Raw genomic sequence first — 23,492 nt, 5'->3', positions numbered from 1 at the left:
AGAAAATCATGTCTCTTCATCTTCAGTCAGGAAGTCATTATCCCGGAGTTGTGTGTACCCCCTGTCCTCACACTTCAAGCGGGTACCCTTTTATAAATGGGGCAATTTTGATAATACAGACAGATCTCATCTCCACCCACGATAAATCTTCTCATATTCCCAGAAGTTTACACTTCATAGTCTCTGGGCCTCACTTTCCTCGTCTGTGAAATGGGAGTAATAGTACTTACTTCATAAGACTGCAAAAAGCGAATGAGTTAACACATGTAAAGTGCTTAGTTAACCCCCAATACTTGGCTGTTGTGTTTTAAGTCCTTCTCACATTGAATACCTCATCTATAGTTAGTGGGGACCCTCGCACCCCAAGTTTTCCTGTTCCTACAGAAATTTCCTCAGATATGGGGAACTTCCTCTTACTCTAGTTGTTTACATTGGTAGTCAACAGTACCTGTGGCCTCCAACACAGGGCTTCCCTTTACCCTGACGGCTGCTCATAGTGACCACCCCTTCCCAACACACACAGAGAAGAGGCCAGTCCCACATCCCGAGAATTCCTCACACGTCTGGAAGATCGTCACACAGCTGGAGGATATACCACATGAGTAGGACACGCCACACCCAAGGGTCTGCTCCTCGCCACCTTCACTGACACCACACTCTCCTCCCCTACCGGCTAGGCCCCTTCACGCGGCCCCACACGGTATTCCTGTGGGATCTTACAGAGGGAACCCCCCTCACCCTTACTGGATGGTAGTGAGGGTGCATATCCTTGTCACCCACCACCCCTCACCAAGTGTAGCAGCCCCGCTGGGCCTCCAGCAGGAAAGGCACCCGGCCTGGCTCCCGGCCGAAGGGTAGCAACACCTGTGGCACGTTAAGTTTGTTGGCCAGGGTCCCACGCAAAACCAGAAACAACAACAGGAGGCGGTGTAGACGCAAGAAGAAAAAGAGCCCGAAGCCTCGGCGTCTTGATGACGCCGGACAGCCAGTCATGGCGACTGCCAGGTCTCGGGTTCCCGCTCAACTACAGCCGGCTCACAGCTCCATCAGCCAATCCACAGGCGTGACGTCAGCAGAGGGGGATGGGACCTGCTTCTTGCTCGGATGTGTGGGCATTTTTAAATGCAGTCCTTCAGCAAGCCAATATAATGGAAACTTTTGGCACAAACCCAGCTAAAACACCTCAAACTCTCTTAAAGGGCTTTCCTAAATACTGGATGGCAGACCTTTTTAACAGTAAGGAACAAGCAGAAAAGTCTAAAAAAAAACCTTTAATTTCTTCCAGTTTTAATTTCTTCTGTTGCACACTGTTTATCTTAACACCACACCCTCCGCCCGACAAAAAAACTTTACAATGATTTCCAGTTAGCATTGGTCCATGCCTATAAACGGAAAATTGTGCAGTCTCTGGGATAAACAGCTCGACTTTGTCAAGGGAACCGTGTATTTTTACTAGAAGTCAGATTCACGTCCGGCCTCCAGGCCAGAATGCAGGAAATGCCAGACACTGGCGTCTCAAAAGCAGCTTTCAAAGTTATCCACTCAAACAGCCGGCCTCTAAGCAAATACTCTGAGAGCACTTGTTGTTTTCTCCAAATATCCAAACAGAATATAAACTCAAAGCTGTTTCAGTACAGTTGGTTAAAACCACACATTTATAGTAGTGATCAGCATTATATATTGTTTTAAGGAGCATAAATCCATAGTTTATAAGGATTGATATGGTTGTGAAGGAAAATGTATATAGTTCAGCCTGAGATGTCAGTGTTAACCTATAAAAGGCCCAGCACATTAAGTGTTCTTTCTAATCTTCATGTTTACTCTGACAATACTTATCTCCATTTTACAGATGATAAAACTAAACATTTGCTCTATATTAAATCCTGTTGCTCCAGCTGGGTGCGGTGGCTCACGCCCATAATCCCAGCATTTTGGGAAGCCGAGGCAGGTGGATCACCTGAAGGTCAGGAGTTCGAGACCAGCCTGGCCAACATGGTGAAACCCTGTCTCTACTTAAAATATAAAAAATTACCCGGGCCTGTAATCCCAGCTACTCGGGAGGCTGAGGCAGGAGAATCTCTTGAACCCAGGAGGCGGAGGTTGCAGTGAGCCGAGATCGAGCCATTACACTCCAGCCCAGGCAACAAGAATGAAATTTCATCTCAAAAATAATAATAATAAAGAATAAATCCTGTTGCTACCACCCACAAAGATGCTATTTTTAACCCAAACCTCATAGCTTCTGTGGAAAAAGCACATTTAGTTTTAATAAATAAAAGTCAAATAGGTCTGAGGGTTGGAGGGACTGGTTCTTTATTTCAAAAAGACACTTGACAATATTCAGTATCAAAACAGTTGCACTATTGATTTCTCTTTCTCCCAATCGGCCCCAGAGACCACATAAAAGGAGAGTACATTTTAAGCCAATAAGCTGCAGGATGTACACCTAACAGACCTCCTAGAAACCTTACCAGAAAATGGGGACTGGGTAGGGAAAGAAACTTAAAAGATCAACAAACTGCCAGCCCACGGACTGCAGAGGCTGTCACAGCCAGATGGGGTGGCCAGGGTGCCACAAACCCAAAGAAGCAAAGTTTCAAAATAATATAAAATTTAAAAAGTTTTGTACATAAGCTATTCAAGATTTCTCCAGCACTGACTGATACAAAGCACAATTGAGATGGCACTTCTAGAGACAGCAGCTTCAAACCCAGAAAAGGGTAATGAGATGAGTTTCACATGGCTAAATCAGTGGCAAAAACACAATCTTCTTTCTTTCTTTCTTTCAAGGAGGCAGGAAAGCAATTAAGTGGTCACCTCAACATAAGGGGGACATGATCCATTCTGTAAGCAGTTGGGAGGGGGTAGAGATGGGACAAAATTTTGGTCTCAGAGGTCTTACCATCTTAATTTGGTAACTTCTAATGAAAAAAATAAAAAATAGAAATAACATTATCCAAAGATATCTTAAAGCTGAAAACTTGAACAGCACATTTTTTGTTTTTGTTGTTGTTTGGCTAACTCCTCCTGGAATCACCTTTCTGGTTTAGCTAGTACTTTGTACAGAACAATGAGGTTTCCCACAGCGGAGTCTCCCTGGGCTCTGTTTGGCTCTCAGTAAGGCAGGCCTACACCTTTTCCTCTCCTCTATGGAGAGGGGAATATGCATTAAGGTGAAAAGTCACCTTCCAAAAGTGAGAAAGGGATTCGATTGCTGCTTCAGGGCTGTGGAATTATTTGGAATGTTTTACAAATGGTTGCTACAAAACAACAAAAAAGGTAATTACAAAATGTGTACATCACAACATGCTTTTTAAAGACATTATGCATTGTGCTCACATTCCCTTAAATGTTGTTTCCAAAGGTGCTCAGCCTCTAGCCCAGCTGGATTCTCCGGGAAGAGGCAGAGACAGTTTGGTGAAAAAGACACAGGGAAGGAGGGGGTGGCGAAAGGAGAAAGCAGCCTTCCAGTTAAAGATCAGCCCTCAGTTAAAGGTCAGCTTCCCGCAGGCTGGCCTCAGGCGGAGTCTGGGTCAGAGGGAGGAGCAGCAGCAGGGTGGGACTGGGGTGTTCTACATCTCATTCAGGTCAAGCAGGGTCTGGTCCAGCATCCTTTGTGTACAGAGGTGCTCCTCTTTGGTGCATTTCAGTTTATCTAATGGGGGTAAAGGAGAGAAGTTACAAGAACTAGAAGTAAATTTCAAGGTCTACCCGCTCTTTGAGACTTGCTCCTGTTGCAGAGAAGCTGCAGACTGATGAAGCAGCTGCCTTCTCAGCCACAGAAGTGAGCTATTACATCACCCAGTTTTGTAGGGCCTTTGGCTTGCCTACTGAAGTTGTAGGTGTTGCTGCACTTCCTGGGTGAGGGAGTTAGGGCCCTTATCAGCCATTTCCTCTCCCTCCCACACCCAACCAACACTTTCAGCTTTCAGTCAATGAAAGAGCAAGCCTTAAGCATCAGCCATCCACTTTTCTAGGTTTTGCCCACATAACAATACCCTCTTGAAATGGCTCACTGGAGTTTGAACATTGCAAACAATAGAAACATCAGAATCTCAGATTATAAAGAGCACAGGAAGATCCTCATGCACTACATGTTTTTTCGAAAAAGTAGAGGCCAAAGTAATAACTGATGGGATAAATAAAAGGGCGCTCACAGTTAAGTCAAATAATCTCTAAAGAAAACAAAGCCAAGAATACTACTGAAACAAGTAGTTGTAAGCAAACCTTGAGATTGCTGCAGAGCTATTGAACAGAACTAGCTTGTGACAGTTACTTGAAATTAAACATAAAACCAGAAAAAGGATGCAAAAGTCAGAAAGAAAATCAGCAGCTGAACATTAAGGAGAATCTAATCTGTCTAGCAAGCAAACCACTCTGACTGCTCTAAAGAGGTGAGGAAAATACTCAAATCTTCAACTCAGAGAAGGTGATGGCAACACAGACCCATATTCATATCCCACAACTTTTCTTTCACTTCCCTTTTTTCCACCCAGTCAGAAGGACCCATCCCTGGGCCTGCCGATGAAGCAGTTACAACAACTTGTCAAGTCAGTCCTTTTATTGTTAAAAACATCCATGCAAGGGAACATATCCTACAGTCAGTGCCCAAGTGAAAGAGCAGCAAATAAGGGTGGAAAACAAAATTCTCGCAAGTTTTCTCACTATAATCTCTCAGGCCCCTCCCTTCTTCACCCATAATCTCTTCTAAAGGGACAGAAACTTCACAATGGTCAACTTCACAATGCTGTTAGGAAATCAACATTCTAACTGCCCCAATTAAAATGCAATTTGCTCAGGGCAAAATAATAACTTTTAAAAAGACAATCAGCTTTTTGTTGGGGTCCAGGTCAGTGGTGTGAGCAGTAAGCTCAGTTTAATGGGCATCATTGAGCCCTGCCCATCAGTCACACAGATCATGCAGCGTTAGCTTCAGCTCATTAGAAAGCAGGCGGTTTCGCTCAAGTTGGCTGTAGAGACGCTCTGCAGCAGCAACGGAGAGGAGGGGAACACAAGAGAAGGAGAGGAAAAAGAGGAGGAGAAAGAGAAAAAGGGAAAGTTAGTAGAGTACCAGAAGTAAATTATGAGTCTTTCAACTAGCTGGTATATATAACATGCATCTGTAAGGCAGGGTGGATGCAAGGAGGATTCAGATAGAGGGCAATAAGAGTCAGTCAGTTGGTGGAAAGACCATCAGAGGAAATTCAGACTGACAAGTTGGTAGGACAACATTTTGAGGGAGAAAAAATGCTTCCTTCACAATATTTATTCCCTGGGTTGAGAAACTGAAACAAGGGAAATGGCAAAGGAAGGAATACAGTTGGCTTCGAAGAAATGTGTTCACAATAATCAGGGTTTGAAAGGAATGGAAGTGAACAGCTGAACATTTTTCTGTGAAAGCATTCAAAACAGCATTATAAACAGTATACTGGGAGAAATATCTCCACACTCATTCACTCCTATACTTTCTAATGCTTTGTGTTACAGATATTGTGTGATAGACCCATTTCAGTGGCCTAGCCAATAAATATTCAATTTCTTCGTCTTCTTTAAAAGAACCCCAAACCTGTTAGAGTCAACAAATAGTGTGCCTAGTCCCAGGGAAGGCAAATTACTGGTATAAGCTACTCAAGACTATCCTGTTGTTTTTCAGCCTCCCTTGCAGCTAGGGGTGATCATATGATCCAGTTTTAACCAATGAGATGTAGAAAGATAGTCTGCTGGGGGCTTCTGGGAAAACTTTAGCTTTCCCTCTTGCCTTCAACATGGATGTGATGACCAGAGTTGCATATTTCAATCTTAAAAGACCAAGAGAATCATGGAAAGCCCAGCTACAACAGGCCACAGTTGCTCATGGCTAGATATATGTGATTAAAAAACAAATCCCATATTTATTTAAGCTACTAGTAAGTTATTTCCTTTTTTTTTTTTTTTTTTTACAAATCAGGCTAAAGGACAATTTAGCAAGCATTCCTGATACAAGCAGCTAAGTGCTCAAATCTAATAGGTTTATCTGGATTTTCTATTTGAAGCACACTTTAAAGAGATAGTGGGATATGGAAGATTCAAATACATCTGACTAGCACAGGGATAATACAAGTTTGGGGACAGGAAAACCAAACTCTTCCTGGTATACTCCTAGTATCAACCTCTGAAATTCACAAATAAGTTTCTCCCTATATTTTACAGCCCGTTTCAAAATGGTCTCAGGATCTCAATATGAAAAAGATACTTTTCTGTCCTAAAATCATCTGCATATGTGAGCATTGCTCAGGCACCCTGCCTTGTGGGCTGAGGCTCTCCCCAGATTGACTGGGAAGCTAGAGACCAGTATGGTCCCAGTAATACTTGCCACTTTACGTACACTATCAAAACAGAAAGCATATATGTGTAAAAAGCCTGGGAGGGAATGACTAAAAATAATAGCTGTATTAAACAGTAGAATCAGGGTGAACCTTTAACTTGCACTTCCCATTAAACCAATGGTTCTCAATAGGGGTGGTATTGTGCACTCTTCTCTCCGAGGGGAGATTTTGAGTATGTATGGGAGGTTTTGATATCACAGTGACTAGAAGGCCCATACAGGTATCTGTTGGGCAGGGGACAGCAATACACAGGATTGTTCTGTACATCAACAGAACTGTCCTACTCTAAATGACAAACGTTCACCATTGACAAACACTATACAGGCTGAGAACCCAAATCTGAAAGTCCAAAATCCAAAATGCTCCAAAATCTGAAACTTTTTGAATGCCAACATGATGCTCAAAGAAAATGCTCATTGGAGGATTTTGGATTTTACATACACATACAGATGTGTGTGTTTGTGTGTGTGTGTATTAGAGACAAGGTCTTACTGTGTTGTCCAGGCTACAGTGTGGTGACTATTCATAGGCCTAATCATAGTGCACAACAGCCCTGAACTCCTAGGGCTCAAGCAAACCTCTTGCTTCAGCCTCCTGAGTAGCAGGAACTATAGGTGTGCATCACCATGCCTGGTATAAATTTCTGATTTTCGAATTTGGGATGCTCAACTGGTAAGTATAATGCAAATATTAAAAAAAAAAAAAAAAAAAAAAAGCAAAAATCCGAAACACTTCTGGTCCCAAGCATTTTGAATAAGGAATACTCAAAACTATACTAATGGTATATAAGCTTCATGAGGCCTGAGATTGGACCTGTCTTATTCACTGGGGCGTCCTTGTCAAAGTAACAGGTGTTGAAATTTGTGAACTAATCTCTCAAATTTCCTGTGATGTTACATTACATATAAATCTCGTGAACAGCCTGAATTTAGATAATACCTATAACCAAGTTAGTTTGTGTGATTCTCACTTGGGAAAGAAGGATGTTATCAGGATCCTTTTTTTTTTTTTTTTGAGTTTCACTCTTGTTGCCCAGGTTGGAGTGCAATGGTACGATTTTGGTTCACTGCAACCTCCACCTCCCAGGTTCAAGCGATTCTCCTGCCTCAGCCTCCTGAGTAGCTGGGATTACAGGCGCCCACCACCACGCCCAGGTAATTTTTGCATTTTTTTTTTAGTAGAGATGGGGTTTCACCATATTGGCCAGGCTGGTCTTGAACTCCTGACCTCAGGTGATCTGCCCGCCTCCCAAAGTGCTGGGATTACAGGCATGAGCCACCGCACCCAGCCGCATTATCAGGATCTTTATCCCTCAAAGCAGCCTGGTCAATTCTTTTCCATTTAGGGAAGAAATAAAGAGACAGAGAAGGAGTGGGAGCATTTTATTGCCTGACTAAATCACAGAACACAGAGTTTCCTAGGAATTGCTTGAGGTCAGAAAGACAAATGCAGCTGTTCTCTCACTTTGAACTTAGTTTCTAACTCTGCTATCTCTAGTTATTAAAAATTAAGACCAGTACTAGCTCCTTAAAGTTTTTGGTTCCCTGATAATAGCTAAAACAAAACAAACGAAAAGGCAAGGCAGAGAACCTATTTGGTCTAGCGTTCTTTTCAGCTATATCTAATTAAGAAACAACCCCATGGCCAGGTGCAGTGGCTCAAGTCTGTAAACCCAGCACTTTGGAAGGCCGAGGCGGGCAGATCACGAGGTCAGGAGTTTGAGATCAGCCTGACTAACATGTTGAAACCTAGTCTCTACTAAAAACACAAAAATTAGCCGGGCTTGGTTGCACGTGCCTGTAATCCCAGCTATTCAGGAGGCTGAGGCAGGAGGATCACTTAAACCCAGGAGGCGGAGCTTGCAGTGAGCCAAGATCACGCCACCACACTCCAGCCTGGGCAACAGAGCAAGACTCCGTCTCAAAAAAAAAAAAAAAAAAAAACACAAACCAACCCCATGGAGTTGGATAGTATTCAACCAATACCATGTGAAAGGAAGAGATTTGGCTGGGGCTAAGATAAAGCTGCCAAACAGAATAGGTCAGTTGTACCTATCAGATAACATGGGGTTACTACATCTTATTCCTCATCTCAATGATGGTAACAAGGAAGGGCAAAATGGGCCTGTGGTTCTTAGAAATTAAGAGGAGGGGGTAACATTAAGGGGACAAATGTTTTACTCTGATGCTTGACTTCACCCCAATACTAGTCCAGGCTCAAGTAACACAGGATGGCTTCTGCAAGGATATTAAGCCTTAAACAAAGGAATGAATTTAGCATTAGCACTAATTACATAGTACTTCATTGTCCACTTTGCTACCCCAGTTTGTTGGTCTCTATCCTTGCTCACACTAGTCATACCACAAGGAAAACAGGAGATATCACAGATCAGAGCTATAACACCTTACTTTTCTCCCAATCTCCCTCTTATTTCCTTCTTTTTTTTCTCTCCTGCCTCAGCCTCTCGAGTAGTTGGGACTACAGGCATGTGCCACCATGCCCAGCTAATTTTTGTATTTTTAGTAGAGACAGGTTTTCACCACGTTGGCCAGGATGGTCTTGATCTCTTGACCTTGTGATCCACCTGCCTCAGCTTCCCAAAGTGTTGGGATTACAGGCGTGAGCCACCATGCCCGGTCTACTTCCTTCCTTTCTAAGAAGTCTTTCTTCATGTCAAAGCCAACTTCTGCCCAGGATCTGAATATTTAGAAATGCGTTGTCCAATATAATAGCCACTAGCCACAGGTAGCCAAATTTAAATGAACTACAATGAAATACAATTAAATTTTAGCCCCTCAGCCACACTAGCCATGTTTTGAGTGCTTGACTGCCACATGTGGCTAATGTACTAGACATCATTACCAAAAGTTCTGTTGGAAAGCCCTGCTCTAAAGTAAATTATATTGCCTATATAATCTTCCTACCAATACACTCTTTTGCCCCTGAAAATGACTCCTCCTCTTCACTTCTTAACACTCAAAATGTACCCTCAAATTACTAAAGTATCAATGCATGTCCCATTTTCAGTTATCTTCCTTCTTAGCCTCTCTGTTGAAAAACCACTAGAAAGCATCCAACCCGGAACTTTTTAAAGAACTACTCAACCGTCTTCTTTCCCTCCAATCAGTTCCATTTGGTTCCTCCTCTTACATAACGTTTTCCTCATTGTTTAATTTTTTTTTGAGACAGAGTCTTGCTCTGTCACCCAGGCTGGAATGCAGTGGCACAATCTCAGCTCACTACAAGCTCCGCCTCCCGGGTTCACGCCATTCTCCTGCCTCAGCCTCCCAAGTAGCTGGGACTACAGGTGCCCGCAACCACGCCCAGCTAATTTTTTGTATTTTTAGTAGAGACGGGGTTTCAACGTGTCAGCCAGGATGGTCTTGATCTCCTGACCTCGTGATCCGCCCACCTCGGCCTCCCAAAGTGCTGGGATTACAGGCGTGAGCCACCGTGCCTGGCCTCTTTTTTTTGTATTTGCAATTGTCCTTCATGGTTCTAATTTACCTCCATGGCATAAACTACCTGTACCCCATATGGATTCCCAACTCTCTTATGTCAACCTCTCTGCCTGAAGCCCTAGAATTTTGTTTTCACCCAGATACCTGCCAGATTGTCAGCCGTATCTTCTTTCCCTTCCCCCAGCTCCCCAAACCAGGACAACATGATCTCCCTACACCTTTAACCCCACCACTTTCCTACTCTTTTTTTGGGGGGGGGGTCTCATTCTGTCACCCAGGATGGAGTGCAGCAGTGTGATCACAGCTCGCTGCAGCCTCAGACTCCTGGGCTCAAAGGATCCTCTGGCTTCGGCCCTCCAAGTAGATAGGACTGCAGGCACGCACCACCATGTTTGGCTAAGTTTTTATATTTTGTAGAGACAGGTTCTCACTTTATTGCCAGGCTGGTCTCGAACTCCTGGATTCAAGAAATCCTCTCACCTCAGCCTCCTAAAGTGCAGGGATTACAGGCATGAGCCACTGCACCCGGCTAATTCTCCTACTCTAAAAACCAGTCATCCTTGTCTTTCCTCCTCACATCAAGTGGCCAGGCCTTTCACAATGCCTGTCTTTATTTAGTGCTATCTCTCCTGCCACTACTCTAGCTCAGACCCTGATTATTCTCTCCTAGAAAACTAAATTAACCTAACCCAATTTTTTCCAAAGTGTGGTGTATTCACTGCTATAGTTACTTTAATGTGATTAGGAAAAAACACTAACACATCAAACCTTTGATTTCAAAATAGAATTGTGTCAAGTAAGAACAAAATAAATCTGGAAATGAGTAGATCTGAAGAAAACAATGTAGGCAGCAATGAATATGGAAAAAGCCATCAAAAATGGTAACGTAAATGGCTGAAATGTGAGAAACACCATGTTAGTGAATCACTTTGCTAATCTGCAAATTAGTTACCAAATTAATTCTTCTTATATGTTATTCAGATCACAACATATCCTATTCAAAATCTCCAGTGGCATCCCCATTAACTCCCAAGTAAAATTATAACTCCTCAGCCTCATTTTAAGACACAACCTGTTCCCTACTCTGTCTAAATCTACCTTTAGAGCTATTGTGGCCTTCTCATCTCTATCAATGCCTTTATTATTTTGTTTCTCTTTAAATGGAGTGCTCAGGCCAGGTGCAGTGGCTCACACCTGTAATCCCAACACTTTGGGAGGCAGAGGCGGGTGGATCACTTGAGGTCAGGAGTTCGCGACCAGCCTGGCCAACATGCTGAAACCCCGTCCGTACTAAAAATACAAAAATCAGCTGGGCATGGTGGTGGGTATCTGTAATCACAGCTCCTCGGGAAGCTGAGACAGGAGAATCGCTTGAACTCAAGAAGCGGAGGTTGCAGCGAGCCATGATCTCACCACTGCACTCCATCCAGCCTGGGTGACAGAGCGAGACTCCGTCTCAAAAAGAGAAAAATAAATAAATAATGGAATGGTCAATATTCACTATCCCACAACCCAACTCTGCTTGTCAAAAATCCACTTTTGGAACCCAATAAAAATGAATATGCAAGTTTAACACGTTGGCCGGACGCAGTGGCTCAAGCCTGTAATCCCATCACTTTGGGAGGCTGAGGTGGGTGGATCACTTGAGGTCAGGAGTTCCAGACCAGCCTGGCCAACATGGTGAAACCTCACCTCTACTAATAATACAAAAATTAGCTGGGTGTGGTGGCAGGCGCCTGTAATCTCAGCTACTCGGGAGGCTGAGGTGGGAGAACTGCTTGAACCCAGGAGGCAGAGGTTGCAGTGAGCTGAGATCAGGCCACTGAACTCCAGCCTAGGTGACAAGAGTCAAACTCTGTCTCAAAAAAAAAAAAAAAAAAGAAAAAAGAAAAAAGTTTTAACATGTTTATGAAGTACCCATTACATGCCTTCTTCCATGAGTTTTTCCAATTCATCCCCACTAGGATCAATCTCGTCCCCTCTACTCAATTCCCATAACACTATTATTTGTGGCATTCATCACACAGTATCTGTAGCTTTATGTATGTTTTCTCTCCTAGTAGATTCTAAGCAACTTGAGAGTAGGAACGGTGCCTCCATCTTTATTTCTGTCTCCATCTTAATATCCTATACCTAGAAGATACCAGGAAGTGTCAGCTGAACAAATGAATCTGAACCTTAATCTCAAAGGCTATGCGGCAGTAAGAAATGGAATGGACAAAAGGAAACCTGAATTTGATATGACTTAAAGTTTTAGATTAAGGAAAACTTCCCTACCTGATTATATCTGTTTAAAAGAAGAGCAAAAGTGTTTTTAACAGATGGAATCTTGCTGTGTTGCCCAGGCTGGAGTACTACAGTGGCTATTTACAGGTGCAATCCCACTACTGATCAGCACAGGAATTTTGACCTGCTCCATTTCCGACCTGGGCCAGTTCACCCCTTCTTAGGCAACCTTGTTGTTCTCCACTCCCAGGAGGTCACCATACTGATGCCAAATTTAGTGAGGACATCTGACCTGCATAGCACACTACAGTGCAGAACTCCTGGGCTCAAGCAATCCTCCTGCCTCAGCCTCCCAAGGAGCTACAGGCACTACAGGCAAGTGCCATTGCACCCAGCTAAAAGAAAAGCAAATTTTAAATACATACCCTGCTGGGAAACTAAAGTACTAAGTGAACAACACTTACGTGCTTGGATTAGTATAATTCACAGTTATACTATTAAGAAATCTCTGCTGTGTAAATTGGAATGCGAATTCTTTTTTTTTTTTTGAGATGGAGTCTCTCTGTTGCCCAGTCTGGAATGCAGTGGCGCGATCTCCGCTCACTGCAACCTCTGCCTCCCAGGTGCAAGCGATTCTCCTGCCTCAGCCTCCCGAGTAGCTGGGATTACAGGCACCCGCCCACCATGCCCAGCTAATTTTTGTATTTTTAGTACAGACGGGGTTTCACCATGTTGGCCGAGCTGGTCTCGAACTCATGACCTCAGGTGATCCACCTGCCCCGGCCTCCCAAAGTGCTGGGATTATAGGCATGAGCCACCACGCCCGGCCTATAATGGGAATTTCTAAAATGTTGATATTTAATTCCACAATATGAACCAAGGAAAATTTGACTAGCAGAAATTTATGTATGTAATAAATCATTAGCCTCATATGCACATTATTTGAAATATGCATGATTGGTCATTTTAGTTTTCCCAATAATAATTTATCACTTATCTTATATCCCACTAGTCACACACTAGCAGGCAAATGGTAGCAAGTCTCAAATATGTAAGAAAGGTTTAAAGAAGAAAAAGTAAAAAAACCATCGAGAATTCTATCCATTGTATATTTTTCTGTGACTGGAGTTGACATAATTAGTCAATCTTAGCAATAATGTATTGGGTTCACTGGGTGTTCTGAGGATGCACCATTTGAACCACGGGTAAAAGGGTACAGAATGTGTATTGAGAGTCACTTCAATGGCTTCTCAATGACACCACACCAAAGGAGGAATACCTGAAGAGAGAATGGAAACACTGCAGGCAGGATGATTTAAGAACCTGGAAATAAGGAATTTAATCTTGTTCAGCTTGAGGAGTATAACTAAAATTACTATCCTGAGTAACCTGTACTAAATCCATCACTCTGGTAGAATCAGATCAGCTGAGTTTAAATGTCAAGAAAAAATAGACACACACAAAAGTGGCTTTGATTACATAAGTCAGAGGAGGGGGAGCCTACAATAGCTCTTCCCCACATCACACCCCCAAGGCTCCTTCTTAGGGACAGCAGCAGCTTTGTCAATGACACAAATGCAGGGTGGCATGAGGTTTCCAGCAGCTTAACATTTTAATTTGGGGTGGGGGTGGAAGAAAATACATAAGTTGCTTTTTGCTCCCCCATCCTAATGCCTTGGGGACCAGCCAGGCTGACCCAAATGGAATCCAGAGCGAGAGTGGGGCCTTGGGTTCCCCGAGGAGTAAAGGGGGCAGATCCAGAACAGAGCAGAAACGGTGATAATTATCTGTATGAAAAAGTAAGGATACTCTAGGTGAGAAGGACTAGCATCAATCTAGATAGCAAATTGGGAGAAAGGAAGAGGAAAAAAAGGAAGAGGTGGCAGCAGGAATAATAAAAGAGAGCCAGACACTTCAGCCTGAGAAATGTGGCTTCTTTTCAGGGTTAGTGGGAAAGATACAAAGAGGCAGATTAGCATCAAGGATCAGGGATCCACAGCAAACAGATGAAGCCCCAACAACTCTTTTTGGTGCTGTTTATCACTTGGCTTGCTTCTGGGACTCAGCTCAATTCTTAGGTGAATTTGGTATTTCCCATCTTGGGTAGTTCCCTGAACTTTAATATCAGGGAACCAATTAAACACACCCAGGAGGCCTGAATTTTGTCTTAATGTGTCAGGGCCCAAGTTACTGGCTCTGTGGGCCCTATTTCCTTAGTTGTATGGATTCTACCTCTAGCAGTATCCCTTCTGAGAAGACTAAATTTGAGAAGCAAATAGAAAAATCACAGTGTAATGAAGAAACTATGAATACAAAATATAAAAATTACAAGTCAGTCAGGGTTCTCCTTCTGATCCAAGATTAATTGCCTCCAGAGCTTTTTTTTCTTAGACAGTCTTGCTCTTTAACCCAGATTGGAGTGCAGTGGCATTATCTCGGCTCACTGCAACCTCCATCTCCTGGTTTCAAGTGATTCTCCTGCCTTAGCCTCCCGAGTAGTTGGGATTATAGACATGCGCCACCAAGCCCAACTAATTTTTTAAATATTTTTTAGTAGAGACAGGGTTTTGCCATGTTGGCCAGGCTGGTCTTGTACTCCTGGCCTCAAGTCATCCGCCCACCTCGGCCTCCCAAAGTGCTGGGATCACAGGTGTGAGCCACTATGCCTGGCCTTTAATGTTTTTCTTTTTTTTTTTTTTTGAGATGGGGTCTCACTCTGTTGCCCAGGCTGAAATGCAGTGGCGCATCTTGGCTCACTGTAACCTCTGCCTCCCAGATTCAAGCGATTCTCCTGGCTCAGCCTCCTGAGTAGCTAGGATTACAGGTGCACTGCCACCATGCCTGGCTACTTTTTGTATTTTTAGTAGAGACGGGGTTTCACCATGTTGGCCAGGCTGGTCTCCAACTCCTGACCTCACGTGATCCACCTGCCTCGGCCTCCCAAAGTGCTGGGATTACAGGCGTGAGCCACCGCGCCCGGCCATGCCTCCAAAGCTTTTGCCAAACAAATAACCAGCACCAATGTTTCAAAGATAGGGTGGAGATTCTAGTTTCCAAAGGATAAAACCAAAGCACACCACTATGCATAGCTTGTACCCCCATCCACCCACAAGCCAAGATCCCAGCCCCACTCTACTGTCAGATAGTTACATAGAGGTCATGTCATTGAGGGCGTGGTCCAGCTCCTCGCTAATGGCCTTGTACTTCAGTTTCTGGGCATAGAGCTCATCTGGACAGGCACAGGAACCACAGGGAGGAATGAGGGGACAGAGTGAAAGGTTTCAGAAGCAGATGAAGAGAGGGAATCATTAGAAATTAGGAAAGTGTGACTGTGGGTCTAATACCACAGTTAGGAAAATATCTACTCTGGCAACCATGACTGGACATTTTCAGATCTACTCTCTCCTATGACCAACTTCCTTTCTTGATACTCCAAATCGACTGCAGCAAGGGCTGAGAACCTGGGCACAGTCATAACTAGAAATTCCTATTTCCAAAAGCACTCAAGAGGATACCACTCCCATCCAGGTACCCAATTCCTAGCAGTGATAACACTTAATTGAACAAAAATAGCAAAGGGAGAGAGTATATATCCATATTCAGACACTTCTCTGCCTACAAAATGTGAACCTATTAGTGGCCCCTCTGCTCCACAGGCTGCCCCTGCAACTCTGCCAAGAGAGTGTACCAAAGGAGCATACATCAGAGTTCTCAAAGCAAAGAGTACGTTCCCTTGTCAGGGTGGATGGCAGTTACCAACTTGCAGGGACAGAAAGTATTTAGAAAGCTCCTGACATTGGTCAATGTTCAGATACGGTTATTCCACAACTTCATTTATTGGATAAATACCCGACAGCTCGAGTGGCAAAAAGAACTGTGGAAAGTAGCCATGAAATGACATACATCTTGCCCTTCTGAAATCATGGCTTCCATTTAAACCCACAGACTAAAGGTTTAAGACTAATAAATTGGAGGTAAATGCAGCCATTATCATTCTCCTCAAAGGGAAGGGTACAAATTGCAGACTATTTGGTAAAGTCTTCTTAAAGGAAAAGATTAAATTTAAAAAACCAATTCTAGAGTTTGACCCACTTTGCCTAGCTGTGGCATAGGACAGTGCACATGATATTAATACATGCCAAGTCACTACCAACTTCCTTTGGTGTACAGAAAAAGAGATTAATGGTTAATGGGCAGTCTTCCTCTATATTTCTCTATTTCAATCCCTACTCCAGGTTCCATACCTTCCAAGTCATCAATTGTCTTTTCCAGCTTGGCTACCGATCTCTCAGCAAACTCAGCACGGGTCTCTGCCTGGGGGAAATATGAAATTAGTCAGAACCAGAGATGAAGACAAAGAAGAACAATCTCTATTTCTTCCACCTTCTACTTCTGGACCTTTCAGAACCCAAACCAGCCAGTTTAAATCCATATTAATGCCTTATATACCTCTAAATGTTTTGGGTTCTGCCCTATAAATCCCCTCAGCTCACCTCCTTGAGTTTATCAGTAAGAATCTTGATTTCTTCCTCATATTTATCTTCTTTTTGAGAGTACTGTAAGATAAGTAGATTAAAAATTTCAGAGTAGAAATTAGTCACACAGGCAATACCTCCCCCCTACATTTAACTCTTACATTGAATATCCTCTTGCACTAAATGTGCTGAATGGTCCAAGAGTAAGAGCAAGGCCTGGCTCTGGACAATAGGTCCTTGAAATTCAGAAATCTATGTCTTTAGAGCCATGAGATCCTCAGGTTAAAATTCTCCATGACTTTTTAAGATGGATCTAAGCTTTGATATTATTCAGATCAACCCAAGGAGGTGTTTTTCCTTTCCCCTGCTTGATGAGCAAGAATAGTAGCACCCCAAGGTCACATGACTGAAACACACCCACATGATGGCAAAGTGAAGTCATCTGTCTTGATTGCTCATTAGGTCTCAGAGCTGATTCTGTCTGTTGCCCCCATCTGTCTGCTAGAAAGCCTGTTAGGGCCCTTGATTATTGCTTTTCAGCACAGCAGTATCAGCCTAAGGAGCACATGACTCCAGTAACCTGAGACCATGAAGTTATTTTAATTAAAGCAATCAAAGTGCACAGAAAGTAGCATTAAACCCAGAACCTGAATACATGGTAAGGAGGTAGGAAGAGGACACGCCTCACTGGATTATATATGGAATGCGTGTCTCCAGTCTTTCATCAAGGGCAGGGCTGGGCCCAGGCCCCAAAGCCTGTCACTTTCACAAACCAGCCCCTACCTTCTCCGCCTGAGCCTCAAGAGACTTGAGGTTGTTGGTGACATTCTTCAGCTCCTCCTCCAGCTCAGAACACTTACTGTGAATATTTTAAATACCACAGGAGAGGAAAAGGGAAAAGGAAGAGAATAAAAAAAGGGAGAGAGACACATAGACGTGAATTGAACCTATATGTAGAGAGAGTTGGAAGGCATACTGGGGAAGAGATGTTCCCAAGTAACCTGAGCAAGCATCAACCCTCCTCCCTCTACCATAGAACGTGTCAGGAGCTAGACCTTCCTGGGCTCAAAATGTTTGAATACTAATAAAGCACTTGAGAGAAATCCACTACCAGGAACAAGTCATAACTGCTACCTGGGGTGGAGGTGGGAACAAATGCCCAACCCAAACAGTCCCCCAAATCACCCAAAGGAAGGAGACCCTGTGGAGAGGCAGTGAAGCAACTAGGAAAGAAGAGATGAAAGATGCCAAGTAAGTGGAAAAGAATGGAGCATTCCATGAAGAGATGAGACAGCACTCAACAAAATCAAGTGGAGGGGAGGCAGCTGCAAAACAAAAACAAAACAAAACAAAACCACACCATATATATAACCTTGCTGTGGGCTTAATGGTTAGTACCTTTTCTTCAGCAGCACTCAGACACTTCAGGTTCTGGTCCATCAGTCTAATCTGCTCATCCATCTCTCGGCAACGGCTGTTAGTGATAGTCACGGGGATGGCACAAGCCAGGTTGTGGGGAGGGAGAAAGGTCAAAAAGGAACACAGCAAGAAAACAAGCAGCAAAACGAAAAAAAAAAAAATTCAAAAAATGGGAAGAGAACACCACCATGGTCATGATATGTTATGTCTGGCAGACGGGAATGTAAGAGGGAAGCACAAATACATATGCATTCAGCACTGACTTTGTTAATCAAGGCCCAGAAGGTACCGACGGGAGAGCAGTTAATATCTACCCTTGCCCTAAGGTTCCCTAGCAGATTGGCAAAGTGGCCAAAACAGACACCAGATTTTTTTTTTAAATTTATTTGTTTTAGGGACAGGGTCTCCCTATGACGCCCAGGCTGGCCTCCAACTCCTGGGTTCAAGCAACCTTCCTGCCTTGGCATACTAAGTAGCTGGGACTACAGGTTTGAGCCACCACACCCAGCCAGACACTAGATCTTAAATCAGGATAGCCACTTTGATGTCTTCCACCCCAGGTGGAAGGACCCAGTAGGATCTTCCAGTTAACTGTTCACCATGTATTCGTCCTTATTTGCTCTCAATTTGTAAACCCTACCAACAAAAAATAAGAAAGCCTCTTTTGTCACTTGTCACTAGTCAGGAGAATAAGGAAGCCTAAAACCATTCTTGGGCCTAAAAAAGCACTATAGATGACTCCCATTCCCTAGGCCCTGTTTAACAAGGTTGAAGGAATGCTAATTTATTCATATTAGTGCCCAAGCCAAAGGGGAAGGGACAAATTGGTAATGACAAGATTTGGGGAGCTAGATACTCACGACTCTGCCAGCTCAGCTCGTTCCTCTGTGCGTTCCAAGTCTCCTTCAATGATCACCAACTTACGAGCCACCTACAGGAAAAGATCCCAGTATAGCTTAGTGAAGCAAAGGAGCCATTTACCACATTATGCTTTGTAAAAGGCTGATACGAGAGGGACTAACAGAAGGTCACTTACCTCTTCATACTTCCTATCTGCCTCTTCTGCAATGTGCTTAGCTTCTTTGAGTTGGATTTCCTGGAGTTCCATCTTTTCTTCATCTTTTAAGGCCCGGTTTTCAATAACCTTCATACCTCTGCCAGAAATAGGACAAAAGCAATACTGACACCCTGAGGAGTGTGTCGTCAGCTCCACTCCAAGGGTCTCAGAACTGTACTTTTAAAAGCCCACTCCTCTCTGTCTGCCCCTCAAATGGAAATTCCATGTTACTACTCCCACACCTTAGTTTAATTATTTCATTTAAAATTTTTTGTTATGGCTGGGCACAGTGGCTCACGCCTATAATCCCAGCACTTTGGGAGGCTGAGGCGGGCAGATCACCTGAGGTCGGGAGTTCAAGACCAGCCTGACCAACATGGAGAAACCCCGTCTCTACTAAAAATACAAAATTAGCTGGGTGTAGTGGCACATGCCTGTAATTCCAGCTACTTGGGAGGCTCAGGCAGGAGAATCACTTGAACTCAGGAGGTGGAGGTTGCGGTGAGCCGAGATCGAGCCATTGCACTCCAGCCTGGGCAATAAGAGCGAAACTCCGTCTCAAAAAAAAAAAACAAAAAAAAACACTTTTTGTTATAAAGGTAATACATCCTGGCCAAGCGCAGTGGCTCACGCCTGTAATCCCAGTACTTTGAGAGGTCAAGTCAGGTGGATCACTTGAGGTCAGGAGTTCGAGACCAGCTGGCAAACATGGTGAAACCCTGTCCCTACTAAAAATACAAAAATTAGCCAGGTGTGGTGGCAAGCACCTGTAATCCCATCTACTGAGGCAAGATAATCACTTGAACCCGGGAGGCAGAGGTTGCAGTAAGCCAAGATCGCACTGCTGCACTCCAGCCTGGGCGACAGAGTGAGACACCGTCTCCTCCACCACCCCCAAAAAAACTTATTAAGAAATTAAATACTAAAATATTAAATAAAAATATGGATATATACGGCTGGGCGTGGTGGCTCACGCCTGTAATCCCAGCACTTTGGGAGGCCGAAGCCGGCAGATCACCTGAGGTCAGGAGTTTGAGACCAGCCTGGTCAACATGGCAAAACCCTGTCTGTACTAGAAATACAAAAATTAGTCAGGAGTGGTGGCAGGCGCCTGTAATCCCAGCTACTTGAGGGAAGCTGAAGCATGAGAATGGCTTGAACCCGGGAGGTGGAGGTTGCAGTGAGCCGAGATTGTGCCACTGCACTCCAGCCTAGGGGATAGAGTGAGACTCTGTCTCAAAAAAATAAATAAATATTATTTAAATATATGTATATATATATATACACAAAAAAAAATCCCATCCCAGCTTCCCCAAAGTAATAATATACTAGACGGTTCTGCAACTTGTTTTCCACACTCTTTTTTTTTCCCCCCAGGATTCAGCATGCAGCTATCCTCACTTTCTTTCTTTCTTTTTTTTTTGAGACCAAAAAAAAGAGGGAGGCTCACTGCAACCTCCGCCTCTTGGGTTCCAGTGCTTCTCGTGCCTTAGCCTCCTGAGTAGCTGGGATTACAGGCGCGCCCCACCACGCCTGGCTAATTTTTGTACTTTTACCAGAGACTGGATTTTGCTGTGTTGGCTGGGGTGGTCTTGAACTCCTGGCCTCAAGTGATCGTCCACCTCAGGCTCCCAAAGTGCTGGGATTACAGGTGTGAGCCACTGCGCCCGGCCCTCACTTTCTATAATTTGCATGCTACTCTAATAGTATACACATAGCTGCCTCTTTCATTTTCACAGCTGCACAGTAGTAACGTACCCTTAGAAAGGCACTATTTATTCTGAAAACCCTTAGTTGTCAAGCACCTCTGTTCTAGTTTAACTCACATGTGGCAAGGAGACAACTGGCTATTTTCAAAAACTTGAGTTATAATTTGTTTCAAGGGCCATGGTTCTCAACCCTAGGAACACATTAAAATTAGCTGGGGAAGGCCAGGCGCAGTGGCTCACGCCTGTAATCCCAGCACATTGGGAGGCCGAGGTGGGAGGATCACAAAGGCAGGAGATCAAGACCATCCTGGCTAATACGGTGAAACCCTGTCTCTACTAAAAATACAAAAAATTAGCCGGGCGTGGTGGCGGACACCTGTAGTCCCAGCTACTTGGGAGGCTGAGGCAGGAGAATGGCGTGAACCCGGGAGGTGGAGCTTGCAGTGAGCCCAGATTGCGCCACTGCACTCCAGCCTGGGCTATAGAGCGAGACTCTGTCTCAAAAAAAAAAAAAAAAAAAAAAAAAAAAATTAGCTGGAGAACTTTAAAAACATCAATGCCCAGACCCCTCTTGCAACTGATTCTAATGGAACTGGGATGAGATCTAAGCATCCACAGTTTTAAATTCCCCAGTGATTTCCCCCCTCACCCCTACCTATGATTCTAATAATGCAACCAGCGTTGAGAAGGCTTACTAAAAACAGATTGCCAGGCCCCACATCCAAAGTTTCTGATTCAGCAGATCAGCATAGGAGCTGAGAATGTGAATTTTTACCAAGTTCCCAAGTATTGCTGATGCTGCTGGTCTGAGACCTTACTTAGAGAACCTCTGTTTTAGAGAAATTAATCTCACAAATAGAAGCTTATGATCCAGAAAGTAGAAGTCATACTGGTGATCCCATTTTAAGGATCATTAGGCCAATTTGTAAGGAAATACCAATTACAAAAGGGTCACAACATCTAAGTTACCCTTACTGTCTTCAAGGGGACAGAATATGCAGAATAGAAAGGAGATCCTGTGTGATGGAGTTAGTATTTTATTTTTATTGACTGATTGACACAGGGTCTTTCTCTGTCACCCAGGAGTGCAGTGGCGCAATCACAGCTCACTGTAGCCCCAACTTCCTGGGCTTAAGCCACCCTCCTGCCTCAGCGTCCCAAAGTGCTGGGATTACAGGCGTGAGCCATCACACGCAGCCAGAATTGCTATTTAGAAAACAGGTCTATAAGGAAATCTTGATCAGAACTATTATGAACTTTTAAAATCCACACTCCATCAGGCTTCCCTACACACCTCTCACTCTCATCAGCAGCTTTTTCAGCTTCTTCCAGCTTTTGCAGGGCAGTGGCCAGGCGCTCCTGAGCACGGTCCAGCTCTTCTTCAACCAGCTGGATCCTACGGTTCAAGGAGGCCACCTCAGCCTCAGCCTGCATTTGAAGGAAAGAATGGACAAGGGAAGCAGAGGCATGGAGAAAAGAAGAAATAACTATGACATTAAGATCAGGGTTGACTACCATGAAAAAGCCAGAGTCTCGCAGGGTAGAACTTGTCTTAGCTCAGCTGTTAAAAGATCTAGCAGACATAACTTTATATATATATATTTCCTCCCTTTCCCATCAACGAACTCCCATATGTTCCACAGGAAGAGTGTTTTAAAACTCAGTTCCTTGCCCAGCCCAGTGAGTTAGTACCACCCACTTCCTGGACTCAGTTCAAATTCCTCAACACACTGGAGTCAGAAAAGAAAGTCAATGAAGGGTTCCTTCTGCCTGAGCTCTGGCTTGGAGGCATGTCTCATCCTCAGTAACCTTTCAAGTGTCTCATAAAGCAGAAAAAAAAAAAAAAAGCAAGGTTTCTTAAAGAGGGTATCCTGACTGGGTGTGGTGGCTCATGCCTGTAATCCCAGTATTCTGGGAGGCTGGGGCGGGCGGATCATGAGGTCAGGAATTTGAGACCAGCCTGGCCAATATGGTGAAACCCTGTCTCTAATAAAAAATACAAAAATTAGCCAGGTGTGGTGGCGCGTACCTCTAGTCCCAGCTACTCGGGAGGCTGAGGCAGAAGAATCCCTTGAACCCGGGAGGCAGAGGTTGTACTGAGCTGAGATTGCGCCACTACACTCCAGCCTGGGCAACACGGTGAAACTCCATTTCAAAAAAAAAAAAAAAGAGGGAATCCTGGATTACCTATTAATTGCTGCTTAACTCAAACTGTTATTCCTATGATCACTTTACCCTAACACATCAGAAGAATAACTAGCCAAGGGAATGTCTTCCAGAATAGCCTTCCAGACTGGAAAGCAAAAGAATGGAATATTGTTGGGATGCCTACTCACCAGCCCTTCAACTTGTGCCCCCGTACTCCTTTTTTAAGTTGGCTACAAGGAGCTGCTTCTGGCTAAAATTATCTGCTTTGATAGCTTTACAAAAAAGAAAGAACATTTCCACCACACCCACTACCATTCCTCCAAATTTCTGAATTGTCTCCTTTCTATTCCTCCAGCCATCCCCTTAGCTTCACCCTCTAATACAGCTTATGACAATCTTCCCCCTGGCCTCCATCTCACAATGAAGTATAGGTTAGAGTCCGAGTAAACCCATCCTGGATGGGTTTTCTCTAAGAAACAAGGAAAGAAGGAGGCAGCCTGCAGGTGGATGGATAAATTCTAATGGTAGGAAAACCTCTTTCCATGACTGCCTCCCCGCTACCTTTACTGGTGGGAGGTACCCTGACTGCAACAGTATACAAGAATTTAATATGCCCCGCACACCACCCAGTT

At 44.0% G+C, this 23,492-nt stretch overlaps 2 protein-coding genes across 27 annotated transcripts in view; both read right to left on the bottom strand.

Annotated features, from left to right (window-relative positions):
• The window catches only part of NUP210L (nucleoporin 210 like), a 161,092-nt gene extending 160,012 nt beyond the window's left edge, over positions 1-1,080 (bottom strand). For 2 of the 7 annotated variants that reach the window (XR_010158103.1, XR_010158104.1), the window contains exon 1: positions 791-1,080. Coding sequence is in view for 5 of the 7 variants with exons in the window: in XM_001144608.6 (XP_001144608.4) it covers positions 791-993 (203 nt within the window). In the remaining 2 variants the exon portion in view is untranslated. The remainder of the gene's footprint in view (positions 1-790) is intronic. The other 5 variants (XM_001144608.6, XM_016927751.4, XM_513837.8 and 2 more) reach the window with 3 other exon arrangements.
• A 1,216-nt stretch (positions 1,081-2,296) lies between these two features.
• TPM3 (tropomyosin 3) overlaps positions 2,297-23,492 on the bottom strand; it is a 37,199-nt gene continuing 16,003 nt past the window's right edge. For 3 of the 20 annotated variants that reach the window (XM_009432502.3, XM_063813269.1, XM_514431.7), the window contains 7 exons: positions 22,007-22,140; positions 18,983-19,100; positions 18,807-18,877; positions 17,926-18,001; positions 16,546-16,608; positions 16,297-16,366; positions 2,297-3,655 (listed from right to left, as the gene is read on the bottom strand). In XM_009432502.3, the coding sequence (XP_009430777.1) occupies positions 3,573-3,655; positions 16,297-16,366; positions 16,546-16,608; positions 17,926-18,001; positions 18,807-18,877; positions 18,983-19,100; positions 22,007-22,140 (615 nt within the window). In that variant the 3' untranslated portion in view covers positions 2,297-3,572. Of the gene's footprint in view, positions 4,984-13,640; positions 13,840-15,202; positions 15,282-16,296; positions 16,367-16,545; positions 16,609-17,310; positions 18,002-18,806; positions 18,878-18,982; positions 19,101-22,006; positions 22,141-23,492 lie in introns of those variants that run through there. The other 17 variants (XM_063813271.1, XM_001147718.6, XM_063813268.1 and 14 more) reach the window with 11 other exon arrangements.

The sequence above is a fragment of the Pan troglodytes genome, chromosome 1 (genome assembly GCF_028858775.2).
Source record: "Pan troglodytes isolate AG18354 chromosome 1, NHGRI_mPanTro3-v2.0_pri, whole genome shotgun sequence".
In the NCBI taxonomy this organism is placed as follows: Eukaryota; Metazoa; Chordata; class Mammalia; order Primates; family Hominidae; genus Pan; species Pan troglodytes.
Note: the sequence above shows the minus strand (reverse complement) of the source record. Positions and strands in the feature narration are given on the sequence as shown.